The following is a 13,708-nucleotide window of genomic DNA, read 5'->3' on the forward strand; positions in this document are numbered from 1 at the left end:
CTAGCAATCAGGTAAACGGGGGGCCTTAGGGGAGGGCCTTAGGGGTTCCTCATAACTGCTGGAGTTACGACCTCTGCTGGCCGATCGATGGTGCTGCGCAAAGACTTGATGGTTTATGTTTTCACTATTCTAATTGACGTCACGTGACCCGTTCTTGTCAGTAGCTTCCTGTTCTTGTGTAATTGGTTTATTTTTTATATCCGTCCTCTCGTCTAGACTGAGTGCCAGTAGCCGTATCGCTCATCTCTTACCGGAGGAGCAGATGTACCTAAACCAGCAGAGCGGCACAATCCGTCTGGACTGCTTCACTCACTGCCTCATCGTCAAATGTGCTCCAGACATCACTGTGAGTCCAACACACACACACACACACACACACACAGACTTTTTCACATCTAGATCAGTTTCTCTCCCAGTTCAAACCCATTTAACAGCAGATAAACTGGCAAGAAAAGCCCCAAACAATGCACCACCATACACACCCAAACCAGGACATGGCCCAAAAGCGAGTAGGCCGCTATAGCAGCTTCAAGTCAAATGTATTTATATAGCGCTTTTTACAATGGACATTGTCTCAAAGCAACTTTACAGAATCCAGGACCAACAGACCAAAAACCTCCTGTTGAACAAGTCGAGGGCGACAGTGGCGAAGAAAAACTTCCTTAAAATTACAGGATGAAACCTTGAGAGGAACCAGACTCGGCAGGGACCCCCGTCCTTCCTGGGTGGCCTGGAGGAAACTTTAAATAAACAGGATTTAAACAAATCGTACAAACACAAAATTCAATTGAACTGAAAGTTATAACTAGCAAAAAAATAATGTGAGTTCTTCATTGTTCAGTCCAGTCTGTGATGAAGTCCGTTGTAAGTTCTGGAGATTATTGGTGCAAACACGCCTGGGTTCCATCACATCTAGCAGGAGCAGCATTGTTGGCACAGCAGTCTCGACTTGCATTCTTTAACCTCGAGAGGGTGAACAGGTTTCGGGGACCTTGACAATGACAGTTGTCTAAAAGCCCAGGCTCTTATTCGATTGTAGCCTTGCGGTTAAGGTACTGTACTAGTAAGCAAGAAGGTTGCTGGTTCAAACCCACACCATCCACACCATTTTGCTTCTCAATTCACATTTATTCTTGCTAAGTTATGGATTCCGCTGTTGCTATTCCATTCTTTTTCCCTAAAAGTTACCCTAAACTCATGTATCTCCTAACAAAATGTTTATTTTTCTGCTTCTGATGTGTTCTAGTTCATTGACACCCTGCTGGGCACGCTGGTGAAGGAACTTCAGAACAAGTACACTCCCGGTCGGCGCGAGGAAGCCATCTGCGTCACCCGTCGCTTCCTGCGCTCGGTCGCCAGAGTCTTCGTCATCCTCAGCGTGGAGATGGCGTCGTCCAAGAAGAAAAAGTACGGACCCGCACTTTTCATATACGTTTATGTCGTTCTCACAGTGAAGAACGTTGTTTAGCTTGCGCAGTGGCTCTGATCTTGTTCAGACAAAGTACAATGGGAATTTAAAATGATTAGATTAAAACGATCAGATCCACCATCAGCCCAGCGTTTCAGATCAACATCAACCCCCCTTTTGTATTTGTGAGCCCAGTTTGGGATTCAAACCCATGCATTGCTGTTGCCATTATGTCACACCAGCTACTGGGACACAGAAATGGTTGATTATATAGAGTGTTCCAGCTACCGACCGGACTGGGTGTCCAACGGACGCACTTTGTGTCAGATGCGGGCTCTCCGGGCCTGGTCACATGACACACTGTATGTAGTTCAGCTCAGTGTGGAAAGCAATAGGTGTGATTGATAGGCCGAGACTGTCCTTGGCCTAAATGAGGGTGGTGCAAGCGGTATTTGGCAGTGCTATGGTACTATCAGTGCCACCCCCCCCATTTTCCCCCATACCTTTGGTTGCTAAAACCTATTAACACCCTTTTGTTTGTCTTTTTTCCAGTAACTTCATCCCTCAGCCGATAGGGAAGTGCAGGCGTGTGTTCCAGGCTCTCCTGCCCTACGCTGTAGAGGAGCTGTGTAACGTCGCAGAGTCCCTGATCGTGCCGGTGCGGATGGGCATCGCCCGACCTACGGCACCGTTTACCCTGGCCAGTACCAGCATCGACGCCGTGCAGGGCAGCGAGGAGCTTTTCTCTGTGGAGCCGCTGCCACCACGACCCTCGCCGGATCAGTCCAGCAAGTGAGTCTTCACACACACACACACACACACACACACCAGCCCTGATGTTCGAATCAGACAGATTATTCACGTCTGGTGTGTTTCTGTGCATTCCTACCACCCAGTTCTAGCCAGTCGGCCTCGTCGTACATCATCAGGAATCCTCAGCCGCGACGCAGCAGCCAATCGCAGGCGGCACGCGGGCGCGACGAAGAGCAGGACGACATCGTGTCCGCCGACGTCGAGGAGGTGGGAAACATTCAGCCTTGCTTTATTTCTCTTAAAGATCTTTCTAATGAATATATTTGCAATAGGCTTATCATTTGATTAAGTTCTCACAAGGTCTTTTATAGCACTTTCATGTGTAACTGTGCACAACATTCGTGTGTTCATCACTGGGCGCCCGTGTGGCTGTTACGCCAGCCTACCATCTCTGAGATCCAGCAACCTTCCGTTCAGTGAGCTACCACTGATTCCAAGTCGACTTCTAATAAGACTGTCGTAATATTTTGGTCGAACTGATTTGAGTGCATGTTCTAATACAGGTTGAGGTGGTGGAGGGCGTCGCGGGTGAGGAAGACCACCATGAGGACCAGGAGGAGCAGGGCGAGGAGCCCGCCGAAGCCGAGGGACAGCATGACGAACACGACGAGGACGGTAATGATCCAGAACGTGTCTATCTGTTAACCAGTGACCCACAAGTCAAGCGTGAGGAGTCCGTGATCTCCTGATCCCACTATTGGCACTATTAGTGTTTTGTTATTCACTGCTGAGTGATGTAAAGGAGTGGGACGTATATGTTTCCGTTATTTTGTCCCAATTAATGCATCATAGGTAAAAGATTTGGATTTAACTAAGACTGGGATACAAGTGTGTGTGTGTGTATCTCTGTGGACGTATAATTTTTTTAATGCACTGTCCCACCAGGAAGCGATATGGAGCTCGATCTGTTAGCTGCCGCCGAGACGGAAAGTGACAGCGAGAGCAACCACAGCAACCAGGACAACGCCAGCGGGCGCCGCAGTGTGGTCACCGCAGCGACCGCAGGATCTGAAGCAGGTATGCACCCTCGCCACCAGCTAGGTCAACGTTTCGACAGCGGTTTGGCGGTAACGTACTTTTCCAACGGATTCTTCGTTCAGCCTTTTAACCCTGATCCCAAACCTCTTTTCCTCTACCGCCGCCCTGTAGGTGCGAGCAGCGTTCCCGCCTTCTTCTCCGAGGACGACTCCCAGTCGAACGACTCCAGCGACTCGGACAGCAGCAGCAGTCAGAGCGACGATGCCGATCAGGAGACCTACCTCCTGGACGAGCCGCTCGAGCGGACCACGGGCTCGGCTCACGCCAACAACGCCGCCCAGGCGCCGCGCTCCATGCAGTGGGCGGTGCGAACCACGCCCAGCCAGCGCTCGACTGGAGGAGCGCCTGCAGGCTCCTCGACACCTGCAGGTATCTGTGCACCTTCACGAACATGCACGATAGCCGCCGCGCCCGCCGAGTGCTCAGATTTTGACGATGTTCCGTAATTTAAATACCTTCATGTCTGATTTGTTCGGCAGCAAGCTCAACAGGCCTGATCTACATCGACCCGTCCAACCTGCGCCGCAGCAGCGCCATCAGCACCAGCGCGGCCGCCGCCGCCGCAGCCCTGGAGGCCAGCAACTCCAGCAGCTACCTGACGTCCGCCAGCAGCCTGGCCCGAGCCTACAGCATCGTCATCCGCCAGATCTCCGACCTCATGAGCCTCATTCCCAAATACAACCACCTGGTTTACTCGCAGTACCCCGCCGCCATCAAACTCACCTATCAGGACGCCGTCAACCTGCAGGTGAGTCCGAATCCGAGGGAGACCGGGCGTTCGTATCTAAACACGTCCGTATCCGCTTATGGTGTCACGTGTCTTGCAGAACTTCGTAGAGGAGAAGCTGGTACCCACCTGGAACTGGATGGTGTCCATTATGGACTCGACGGAGGCGCAGCTGCGCTACGGTTCGGCTCTGTCTTCAGCCGGAGACCCGGGGCACCACAGCCACCCACTGCACGCCTCGCAGAACACCGGGCGCCGGGAGCGCATGACCGCACGCGAGGAGGCCAGTCTGCGCACCATCGAGGGCCGCAGGTCAGACGCTTTGAAAACCCGCCTACACCGGTTACGACTGAGCCGTCGTTTACTTAGCCAGTGACTTTCCCCCAGATGCCTAATCTGGTTATGTCGCTGGCTGTGTGTGGATGCCTGGCCAGGTCGATAGTGAAAATAGGTATAGATTCATCTCTTCATGGTTTTTAATTGGCGGGTTTGTAACTCTGTTCCAGGCGCACGGCTACGCTGCTGACCGCTCGCCAGGGCATGATGTCGGCGCGCGGCGACTTCCTGAACTACGCCCTCTCCCTGATGCGTTCCCACAATGACGAGCACTCGGACGTCCTGCCCGTCCTGGACGTGTGCTCGCTCAAGCACGTGGCCTACGTCTTCCAGGCCCTCATCTACTGGATCAAAGCCATGAACCTGCAGACCACGCTGGACACCACTCAGATCGACAGGAAGAGGTCAGACGCCCCGAGACGCTCCTTGGGATGGGTTTATCCTTGTGCTCTTGGTTGATGAGCTTGCTCGTGTAACTCCTGATGCTTTGTGATGTTACAGGAACCGAGAGCTGTTGGAACTCGGACTGGATAACGAAGATTCGGAGCACGAGAACGACGAGGACACCAATCAGAGTCAGTTTAGATTGATTTTAATGGGTAGTGATGGGCGGGGCTGAGCGATGTGGCAAAAGTCTTTCAGGTGTCTATATACTTTTGGCTATATAGTGTGCATGCTCCCAATCAGAAAAATGCTACGTATGCATCTGAAGATACTTCTTCTGTACAGGAAATGTCTGGTCATAAATAGAGTAGACAGGACATCAGCAAGCGAAATCCCTCAATTAATCAAGTAACTAATTAATTAATGAATATTAAAATCCACGTATATTTAAATATCTGGTTTCTCTGTAGGCTCGACCCTTCAGGATAAGGAGGAAGAGTCCATTTCTGCAGAGACGGGTCAGCACCACCCATTCTTCCGCCGCTCAGACTCCATGACCTTCCTGGGCTGCATCCCGCCGAACCCCTTCGAGGTCCCGGTGGCTGAAGCAATCCCACTGGCCGACCAGCCTCACCTGCTCCAGGTAACCTCGTCGTCTTTACTGTCGAGCTTATAAAGACATTAGGATCGTGTTTGGGTGGTTATCAGAGGGCTAATCTTGGTTTTCTCATTTCAGCCCAACGCGAGGAAGGAGGACCTGTTTGGACGGCCGAGCCAGGGTCTTTATTCGACCTCCTACATGGCCAGCAAAGGTCTCTCCGATCTCACCGTGGACATGAACTGCTTACAGGTATCAATCTAATTTAATTAGAGATAATATATGAAGGGGGGTGGCGTTCTAGCTTTGCTGGCGCACCATTGCAAAGGGTTTGAATCTTAGCCAAGCCACCAACCTGGCAGGTGATAAGAAGTGTCCACAGATCTAGTGTGTGTGCAAGCAGGAGCGGATTCACTATTAGGTGTTGATAAAGGTGTTCTGTTCTGTCCAGATCCTGCCAACGAAGATGTCCTATTCAGCCAATATGAAGAACGTCATGAGTATGGAGTCCCGGCAGCATGGTGGAGAGGAGCAGGCGTCGGCGGTACAGGAAATGGATGCTTCCAAACCCGGCCCCTCCCCTCACGACCTGGCCGCCCAGTTAAAGAGCAGCCTGCTTGCAGAGATCGGGCTGACCGAGAGCGAAGGACCACCCCTGCCCACCTTTATGTAAGAGATAGTCTGGTGGTGTCGAGATGCCAGTCTCGGACCTCTATGTATCTAGCTTATTAAGTGTGTGTGTGTGTGTGTGTGTGTGTGTGTGTGTTTCTATTCGTCAGACCTCACTGTAGCTTCATGGGCATGGTGATCTCTCACGACATGCTCCTGGGCCGATGGCGCCTCTCTCTCGAGCTCTTCGGCCGGGTCTTCATGGAGGACGTGGGAGCCGAACCCGGATCTGTGAGTCTCTAATCTCTCGGCACCGGCGACCTAAAGCGTAAACGTCCGGCCCTCTAGTGACCACAGCGCAATTCCTCTCTCCCTCACAGATCCTGACCGAGCTGGGCGGTTTCGAAGTGAAGGAGTCCAAGTTCCGTCGGGAGATGGAGAAGCTGCGTAACCTGCAGTCCCGCGACCTGGCCCTGGAGGTGGACCGCGACCGCGAGCAGCTCATCCAGCAGACCATGCGGCAGCTGAACACGCACTTCGGCCGCCGCTGCACCAGCACGCCCATGGCCGTGCACCGCGTCAAGGTCACCTTCAAGGACGAGCCGGGCGAGGGCAGCGGCGTGGCGCGCAGCTTCTACACGGCCATCGCCCAGGCCTTCCTGTCCAACGACAAGCTGCCCAACCTGGACTGTGTCCAGAGCGTCAGCAAGGGCATGCAGGCCAGCCGTAAGGACCCCACTCCTAACCGCTAAAAATGATTAATATTACTATTTAATAAACAGTCATTAAATATTATTATTATCGTTAGTTTAATTAATAATGATGATAATAATATTATACAATTATTATATGTATATTGCTGCTACTATACTCATTAATTCCTATATCTGATATTATATTTTTTATATTTAGCATCTATCCCTATATATATATAATGTATAGTATTGCTCCTATTGATCCTATGATACAGTGTATATTAAATATATGTATACCTATAACGATATCTTTATCTTTATTTCAATATGTACACTTGCGTATTAGTTCTTCTTTTCCCTGTTCAGCTACTGGAGGCCAGTCATTTCCCTCTATCTATCTAAAATTCAAGTTTGTGTGGCGCACAAGGTCTAGGTTAGACTTTTTAGATGTGACCGGTTCTCTCTGTGTGTGTGCCCATAGATCTGATGCAGCGTTTGAGGAACCGAGACCGTGAGAGGGAGAGGAGGAGTGCAGGACTGAGGGCTGGATCACGACGTGACCGGGACAGGTGAGGATGTGATGCGCTGTGCCGTTCACTGTTCTTGATGCACATCAGATCATACTGTGGGCTGGGGAAAGATCAGAAGACCTGCCGATTTAAAACGGAAATTGTGGAGATGCTTGTCTTGGTCTCCTCTCCTATCGTCTGTATGGACAATGCCTATAGTCGTCCAGTATCTGCTGCAGTTATGACCCCTGCTGGCTGGTCGATGGCGCTTGCACAGTAACAGGGTGACGATGATAGTGGAGATCGGTGTGTGACTCTCCATGCACGATTCGGATCTCTATATGAACCTGTCTGGTGCAGGTGAAAAGAAGTGGTCAGCTCATGCACACGTGTCAGAAGGGGCGTGTGTTAGTGCAGGGGTTTTTCAAGCCCTGAGCCAAAAAATGGGTCACAGAGAAAAACAATATAACAGGCAGATAAACATTAAACGAACTTGCACACGTACGCCCTTTTGTGGAGGCTTTACGTTACATCTTGTTAACCACAGTGGGACTAGTTTGGGAGAAAAAAAATGTGGTCCCCGATTCCTGGGGTTCATTCAGCGTCTTCGTCTCGGTTCTGTCTCGTAAAGGTCCTACAGGTCACTGATTCTGTTCCGTCTTGTGCTGCAGGGACTCTCGGCGGCAGCTGTCCATCGATACCAGGCCGTTCCGTCCTGCTTCAGAGGGGAACCCGAGCGACGAGCCCGACCCCCTGCCTGCTCACAGACAGGCTTTAGGAGAGCGCCTGTACCCCCGCGTCCACGCCATGCAGCCGGTGAGTGTCTTAATATATGAGAGGTCTGTCTGAAAACCTGGTGAGCTGCCTTGCGGGCTACTACCTACCTGATCAGCTGCCTCAGTAGGCTTTCAGACAGACCCTATATGAGCAAAAGTATGTGGACACCTGACAGTTGGAGACTGTTGGACAAATGCAATTTGCTTGGTTGCCTCATGAGCTGTTATTTACATCCGAGCCTGGTTCTGTCCTGCAGGCGTTCGCCAGCAAGATCACGGGGATGCTGCTGGAACTCTCGCCCGCTCAGCTCCTCCTGCTTTTAGCCAGCGAGGATTCTCTCCGAGCCCGTGTGGAGGAGGCCATGGAGCTCCTCATCACGCACGGAAGGTACCGGACACTTTTTTTGTCTCTCATGAAATATTCGAAGTTCTGCAGGCGGGTCTCAGTCTTTGGTACTTCTCACGTCAGACAAATGTCTCAAAACGTTCTCGTCTTCTGCAGGGAAAACGGCGCCGATAGCATCCTGGACCTGGGTCTGCTGGACACTCCAGAGAAAGCACAGGTACAAAACGAAGCCCTCATGTTTGCATATCGGTTATTAAATAATGAACCGTAATTATAGACGATGATCACTGACGCCTTGTTCTGCCTTTTTCCTCCAGCAGGAGAACAGGAAACGTCACGGCTCCACCCGCAGCGTGGTGGACATGGAGCTGGACGACACGGACGACAGCGACGACAACGCTCCTCTATTTTATCAGCCCGGCAAGAGGGGTTTCTACTCCCCCCGCGCCGGCAAAAACTCAGAGGCCAGGCTCAACTGCTTCCGTAACATCGGCAGGTACGCATCGTGGGTTTAGGTCCAGATTCTGGCCGCTTCTCGTCCGGATTTCTCTTTCCTTTGTTAGAAGTGAGAGCGAATTCACAAAGCGTCCTTTTTCTTTTTCCTCCCCCCACAGAATACTCGGACTGTGTCTCCTGCAGAATGAACTTTGCCCCATCACACTGAACAGGCACGTCATCAAAGTGTTGCTGGGTAGAAAGGTGAGCGTCACTTTAATATGCAACATAAATAAGAACTTAATTACGATGTAAATAACAAAATATTTCAGTATTTTCTCGTAAGTCCAGCCTTGAGGGGCTCAAATGTGTCTTTGAACTGATACCATTCTGTCTCTTCTATTCATTATGTTGTGTTTAGTAGAGACTACATACACTATATGGACAAAAGTAATGGGACAGCCACAACACTTGCTAACAGGTGTAATAAATCAATTATATAAAGGAAACTACATGTTTCCAACCTTGCAGCAACAGTTTAGGGAAGGCCCTTTCCTGTTCTGGCATGACTGACCGACCTCAGCCCCACTTAACAGCTCTGGAATGAACCGGAACCATCATGAATCGATATCAGTGGCCAGCCACACAAATGCTCTAATTGTTTGACTTGACGTGCTTCAAAGTCTTGTGAGAAGCTTCCCAGAAGAGCGGCGGCTGTTGTAGCTGAAACGATCCCACTGTTTTAATGCAGTTTGTTTTTCAAACGGGACGTCCGACAAGCTCGTGGTCAGACGTCCAAATACTTTCGGCCATATCGTGTATCGACTCAGTTCGTCCTTATTTATTCTGGCTCCTCGTGTCTGATTGGTTAGCCATGACGCTCGGACACTGTGCATGATTTCGCTGAATGGATTAAGGACTCGTCTCTACATTAGTGTCATCGTTTGGCGTGCTCGTGTGTGTGTGTGTGTGTGTGTGTGTGTGTGTGTGTGTGTGTGTGTGTGTGTGTGTGTGTGTGTGTGTGTGTGTGTGTGTGTGTGTGACGCAGGTCAACTGGCACGACTTCGCGTTTTTCGACCCGGTGATGTACGAGAGCCTGCGACAGCTGATCCGACACTCGCAGACGAGCGAGGCCGAGGCCGTGTTCGCTGCCATGGACCTGGCCTTCGCCATCGACCTCTGCAAGGAGGAAGGATCCGGACAGGTGACCTTTTAACCCCCTCCCCCTCTTTTTTTACCTTTCTGCTTCAAAGGGTCTGTCTGAAAACCTAGTGACCCGCCCTGCTCCCTACTACCTACCTGATCAGCTGCCTCAGTAGAGAGGATGGAACTCGTAATCAGATTATTTAGACGCTTTACTTAGACAGAGATTACGCCGACTAGTCACCATAGTTTTAGCTTACTCAGGCGGCACAACCCGCTAGCGCACCAGCTAACGTCCCCCTCCGTGTACCGAAAACGCTTAAACCGTCCCTGACGCCCCAATTTACAAATAAACGACACTCATATAATTACACCTTTATACAGATTAAACATCAAGGAGAATTCATCACTCAGAATTAAGGCGCCTCAGTGGGAGCATTTTAATGGATCTAAGGATTTAGACACGCCCTCTTCTCAGGAGTGTAGGATGATGTAAAAAGCATCTAAGTAGAGAGATCACAAGGTTTTCGGACAGACTCGAAGGCTTACAAGATTTGTTTAGTACCTGCTATGACCTGATCAGGGTTGCGGTGCATCTGGCACTACTTGAAAAACCACTCAAATAAACCCTGGACAGATTTGCCATGTGATCGAATAATAATAAAAACACATTGTTGATGTACTTTTTTTTTAGGTGTGTGATTCTTAACACGTGGTTTCTCCTCAGGTGGAGCTGCTGGCCGGCGGCGTGGGCATCCCCGTCACCCCTCAGAACGTGTACGAGTACGTGAGGAAGTACGCCGAGCACAGGATGCTGGTGGTGGCCGAGCAGCCTCTGCACGTGAGTGCGCCTTCGCCCCCGTCGTTAATTTATCTTTTTTTGTGTCACTGCTTCGATATCTGACGCGTCCCTTGTGTTTTTTTTCTCCCCCCAGGCGATGCGGAAGGGGCTGCTGGACGTGCTTCCTAAAAACGCCCTGGAGGACCTCACGGCCGAGGACTTCCGACTGCTGGTGAACGGCTGCGGCGAGGTCAACGTGCAGATGCTCATCAGCTTCACCTCCTTCAACGACGAATCAGGTACTGTATTTCATTTTCGGCATTTAGCATACGCTTTTATCCAAAGCGACTTGCAGTCTAAGGCTGAGCAATTGAGGGTTAAGGGCCTTGCTCAAGGGCCCAACATTGGCAACCTGGCAGAGGTGGGGTTTGAACCATCGACCTTCTGCTTACTAGTCCAGTACCTTAACCACTAGGCTACCACTGGCCTAAACTGTGCATCTTTCTGAGCTGTTTGAATAATATTTTATGAGAGGAAGAGGATGGGCAACCACTTATTTCCAAGATCTGAGCCCACAGTGGGCTGTGTTTTAAGACATGGTTCTGCCGTCTTTGGCTCACACAGATGTGATTGGCTGTGTCTGAGGGAGGGTGGGCCGAAGGATAAATGTTTTAACTAAATGCTGTAAATTTATGGTCAGTGGAGGCTCAGTGGTCTCTAGTTATCGGAAGGTTGCTGGATCAAGCCCCACCTATGTCAGGTTGCCACTGTCAGCTGCTTGGATTGCATCTGATCACTTGTAAGTCACTGTGGGAGGTAAAGTGTCGATAAAATGTGGATGCGAACTGTTAATTGGACTTTTATTTAAATTATGATTGTCCATTGATGCTTGAGTCTGCGTGAACAGGCCAAGAACTTAGAAAAATATAGAATAAATAAATGGATTTGTGTGTGTGAGTGATTTTTTAAACGACTGCTTTGTATCTCGCAGGTGAAAATGCCGAAAAGCTGCTGCAGTTCAAGCGCTGGTTTTGGTCCATCGTGGAGAAGATGAGCATGGCCGAGCGCCAGGATCTGGTAAGATTTTCAAAGTTTCCATCATACCAGGTAGACAAAATAACGGAAACCCTGTAACACACGTTGATATGAACCGAGTGCAGGTCCTGAATCATTCGTTTACCTCACATTCTACACGCCAGAAGTACCATCACAGGGTATTTTAGGGATTTGGGGGGGGGGGGGGGGGGGGTGATCATTCTAAAATATAGAAACATCTCATCATGTTCTGACCATAGAGGTTTTCTGTGTTGTTATGGGTCCTTTACGATGCACCTTGACACGAGACCACTGCTCGATGTATTTTAGAATGTGCGCAGTTAAACCAGCTCCGTGTACTTGGGAGGGTGCAGACGTCGCCACCTGTCGGCAATTAATTACCCCCAAAATAAGAATCTAAGTTGCTGCATGTAGGGTAGAAGTTAAGCTACTGAAATAGTAATCAGAAGGTTTCTATTTCAAGCCCCTCAAGTTGCCACTGCTCTCGAATTGGGGTGGCAAGGTGGCTCAGTGGGTACTGACTTCTTGTTCTTGAGCTCGTCTCAGACCCGATGCCACCCTCCTCTGTCGCAGGTCTATTTCTGGACGTCGAGCCCGTCTCTGCCCGCCAGCGAGGAAGGATTCCAGCCGATGCCCTCCATCACCATCCGGCCTCCGGACGATCAGCACCTCCCCACCGCCAACACGTGCATCTCCCGCCTGTACGTCCCGCTCTACTCCTCCAAACAGATCCTCAAGCAGAAGCTCCTGCTCGCCATCAAGACCAAGAACTTTGGTTTCGTGTAGAGGCGACGGGCGCCGCGTTTACCGCGTGTGTAATATTATTATTATTATTATTATTATTATTATTACTAGTTCCATTTTTGTAGATTTTTTTTGTGTCTATACAGTTTTATGAAATTTAAAAGAGAGTGCCGTCACATCCTCGGCGCTATTGTGTATTTTTGTTTCGTTTCTGTTCCGTCTGGGTTGGCGAACGAACGCAGACAGACGCCGCTCGGTTCTTATTTCGTTTGTATTTCGTTTCGTTCATCCCAGTAAGCGTACATTCCTGCTTTGGCTCCGTATTGGCTCGAACCGTAACCTCCCGGCAAAATCAGGCCCGACAGCGAACTGTCCGCCAAACTCCAGCCAAAGACGACAGCAGATGTATTTAAAGGAAAAGAAATATTTCACTGTGATTGAGTTCGTTTCTCTCTCCCCCGTCACCCCCCACACACACTCACTCACGCCCCCTGAGACATCACCTGGAAGATGAACGCTGACCGAGAGTTCGCTGCTGCCTTTGTGGAACGTTAGTTTTTTCTTGTACAGGGGGGGTAGGGAATTTCAAAATAAACTTGGATGCAAACCCTTCGTTTGTCGTTTGTTTGATTCTGTGGATCTGTTTGAATGTTGGATTGATTATGTTGGAGTTTGAGGGTTTATACCACTGTATTACACTAAACTACATAATATACACGCCAACTTCTATGGAAAACACGTGTGTGTAGTAGTCCATCGATTAAACAGTACAAATATTAACAGACGAAGGTTATGTGGAATGGTTGCGTAATCCAAAGCCTACGAGACTTTGCCACGATCAACAGGAACCCGGTGGCGAGGATAAGAATCCAAGACGACCAGTGTCGATAGTGGCTGCAGAGGTCTGCCGGAGGTTTCCAACTATGAGGAAAACCACCTAACGCGTGACCTCAACACATGGCCAGACTCGCCACGTCATAGAATACATGTGGGCATTTTATAGCAGTAGGTGGCACCACCCGTCTACCACCCCCACATTCTGTTGGCTCTGCCCCTGCTGGTCCGCGACCGTTTATTCGTCAGGTAACATTCCTGCTCATTTCACAGCGAGCCTCCATATCTGAAGGATGTTCCTCTATCCGCCACCTGACGCCGTGGTTGGTAGCCTGCAGCTCGGCCCACAACCGAAAACACACAGATCAAGTTCTCTAGATCTAGAACAGGCCATTTCAGACTGACACACCAACATCTAATAACGGGGAAGAGACCAGAGACCCCCACACTACACCCGTCACTATAACACCTAAACA

General features: G+C 50.1%; 1 protein-coding gene across 4 annotated transcripts in view; it reads left to right on the forward strand.

The window, feature by feature from the left end:
• ubr5 (ubiquitin protein ligase E3 component n-recognin 5) overlaps positions 1-13,010 on the forward strand; it is a 37,084-nt gene extending 24,074 nt beyond the window's left edge. For all 4 annotated transcript variants that reach the window (XM_062985988.1, XM_062985990.1, XM_062985989.1 and 1 more), the window contains 27 exons: positions 217-346; positions 1,247-1,407; positions 1,961-2,200; positions 2,305-2,428; positions 2,725-2,836; positions 3,107-3,238; positions 3,371-3,628; positions 3,739-4,007; positions 4,087-4,298; positions 4,493-4,726; positions 4,824-4,897; positions 5,177-5,349; positions 5,443-5,556; positions 5,756-5,973; positions 6,084-6,204; positions 6,294-6,639; positions 7,090-7,177; positions 7,789-7,933; positions 8,151-8,281; positions 8,396-8,456; positions 8,557-8,735; positions 8,854-8,938; positions 9,723-9,878; positions 10,545-10,658; positions 10,753-10,897; positions 11,590-11,675; positions 12,228-13,010. In XM_062985988.1, coding sequence (XP_062842058.1) covers positions 217-346; positions 1,247-1,407; positions 1,961-2,200; positions 2,305-2,428; positions 2,725-2,836; positions 3,107-3,238; positions 3,371-3,628; positions 3,739-4,007; positions 4,087-4,298; positions 4,493-4,726; positions 4,824-4,897; positions 5,177-5,349; positions 5,443-5,556; positions 5,756-5,973; positions 6,084-6,204; positions 6,294-6,639; positions 7,090-7,177; positions 7,789-7,933; positions 8,151-8,281; positions 8,396-8,456; positions 8,557-8,735; positions 8,854-8,938; positions 9,723-9,878; positions 10,545-10,658; positions 10,753-10,897; positions 11,590-11,675; positions 12,228-12,440 — 4,321 coding nt within the window. In that variant the 3' untranslated portion in view covers positions 12,441-13,010. The remainder of the gene's footprint in view (positions 1-216; positions 347-1,246; positions 1,408-1,960; positions 2,201-2,304; positions 2,429-2,724; positions 2,837-3,106; positions 3,239-3,370; positions 3,629-3,738; positions 4,008-4,086; positions 4,299-4,492; positions 4,727-4,823; positions 4,898-5,176; positions 5,350-5,442; positions 5,557-5,755; positions 5,974-6,083; positions 6,205-6,293; positions 6,640-7,089; positions 7,178-7,788; positions 7,934-8,150; positions 8,282-8,395; positions 8,457-8,556; positions 8,736-8,853; positions 8,939-9,722; positions 9,879-10,544; positions 10,659-10,752; positions 10,898-11,589; positions 11,676-12,227) is intronic.
• The last annotated feature ends 698 nt before the right edge of the window (positions 13,011-13,708 follow it).

The sequence above is a fragment of the Trichomycterus rosablanca genome, chromosome 23 (assembly GCF_030014385.1).
Source record: "Trichomycterus rosablanca isolate fTriRos1 chromosome 23, fTriRos1.hap1, whole genome shotgun sequence".
Classification (NCBI taxonomy): domain Eukaryota; kingdom Metazoa; phylum Chordata; class Actinopteri; order Siluriformes; family Trichomycteridae; genus Trichomycterus; species Trichomycterus rosablanca.